The sequence below is a fragment of the Emiliania huxleyi genome (assembly GCF_000372725.1).
Source record: "Emiliania huxleyi CCMP1516 unplaced genomic scaffold EMIHUscaffold_5187, whole genome shotgun sequence".
Taxonomy (NCBI): Eukaryota; Haptophyta; order Isochrysidales; family Noelaerhabdaceae; genus Emiliania; species Emiliania huxleyi.
Window position 1 is genome coordinate 1 of NW_005198103.1, and position 1,157 is coordinate 1,157.

General features: G+C 65.2%; 1 protein-coding gene across 1 annotated transcript; it reads right to left on the reverse strand.

The window, feature by feature from the left end:
* Positions 1-39: 39 nt before the first annotated feature.
* EMIHUDRAFT_124411 (hypothetical protein) lies at positions 40-610 on the reverse strand (the record flags this gene model as incomplete). Its single annotated transcript, XM_005766304.1, has 1 exon — positions 40-610. A coding segment is annotated over one exon (571 nt), but the record flags the coding sequence as incomplete, so codon positions are not given.
* Between the last annotated feature and the right edge of the window lie 547 nt (positions 611-1,157).

Here is a 1,157-nt window from a genome sequence, read left to right on the forward strand (position 1 = left end):
CGGCAAAGAGGTCGAAGGAGGCGCGCGACATGAACGAACCCGCGTCGTCCCAGAGCGGCGCGTTGAGGACCACCTCGCGGCCCGTCGTGCCGATGATGGCCGCGTAGCCCGCCGCGGCGGCCGGCGGGAGGATGCTCTTCTGCATGCCGTGCCGGATGTGCCGCCAATCCTCGCTGCGCGTGAAGAGCTTGCCGACCGTGCGCCCGTGCTTCGTGGCCCAGACGATGAATGGCCACTGCAGCTGGATCGCGCCGTAAGGGTACTTACCCTCCGCTTGCAGCACCTTGACAAATTCGCGTGGGTCGGCACAGAGGGTGAGGTCGCCGGAAATGCCCTTGCCGAGACCCGGGATGCCTACGCGCCACACCGGACCGTGCCGCCGAGTGCCCTCGGCCCAGGACTCGTGCTGCTCATCCAGGCTTTGGACGCTGCTGCCGTCGGGAAGGCTGAGATTGGAGAACCAGGGGAGCGACCCCAAAAGTGGCAGCCTCGGGAAGCCAGGCGGCGGCGCGCTGGGCGAGGACGCAGGCGCGATGATGGAGGACTTGTGGCGGGTGCGGCTGACGACAGCGGTGGCGCGACGACTGAGGGTGCGACAAGCCGTCGGCATTGCCCAGCGGAAAAACAGGACTGCACGCGAGGCCGATTGTAAATCCTGTGTCGGTTCGCGCGCCGGCAGCTGACGCAGTCTCGCGCGAGGCTCGCCCCAGGGCGGGTTGACTCGGCAAAAAAAAATAAGAAGCGGCCCCCGCGAGCGTGGAATAGGACCGCCGCAAGCGGCGTGGCGTGGAGCGGTTGAGCATCCCTCCGGGGGCCCCTCTGCGCCGGGGAGGCGTTGTTGGCGGCTAGGACGCAAGCGTCCGTCGCCGTTTTCAAACTCGGGGCCCACTCCGCTACGCTCCGACCCGAATTTGGAGGGCCATGAAATTTAAGGTGTTGCTGCGCAAAAGGGGTCGGACACAGGGCGCAGCTCATGCCAAGAGCTAGAAGGGGAGCTAGAGAGAACGACTACCCTGTCCCGTTATTGCGTACACCAGCACCACAAAAGCGAAGACACTCCCGAACCCAGCGGAACTAGGCCGCAAAACAAACACGGGGAGCCTCCCTCTCCGTCAGAGTTCGCTCCCACTGAGGTCTCCGCTTTTTATTTCGCAGAG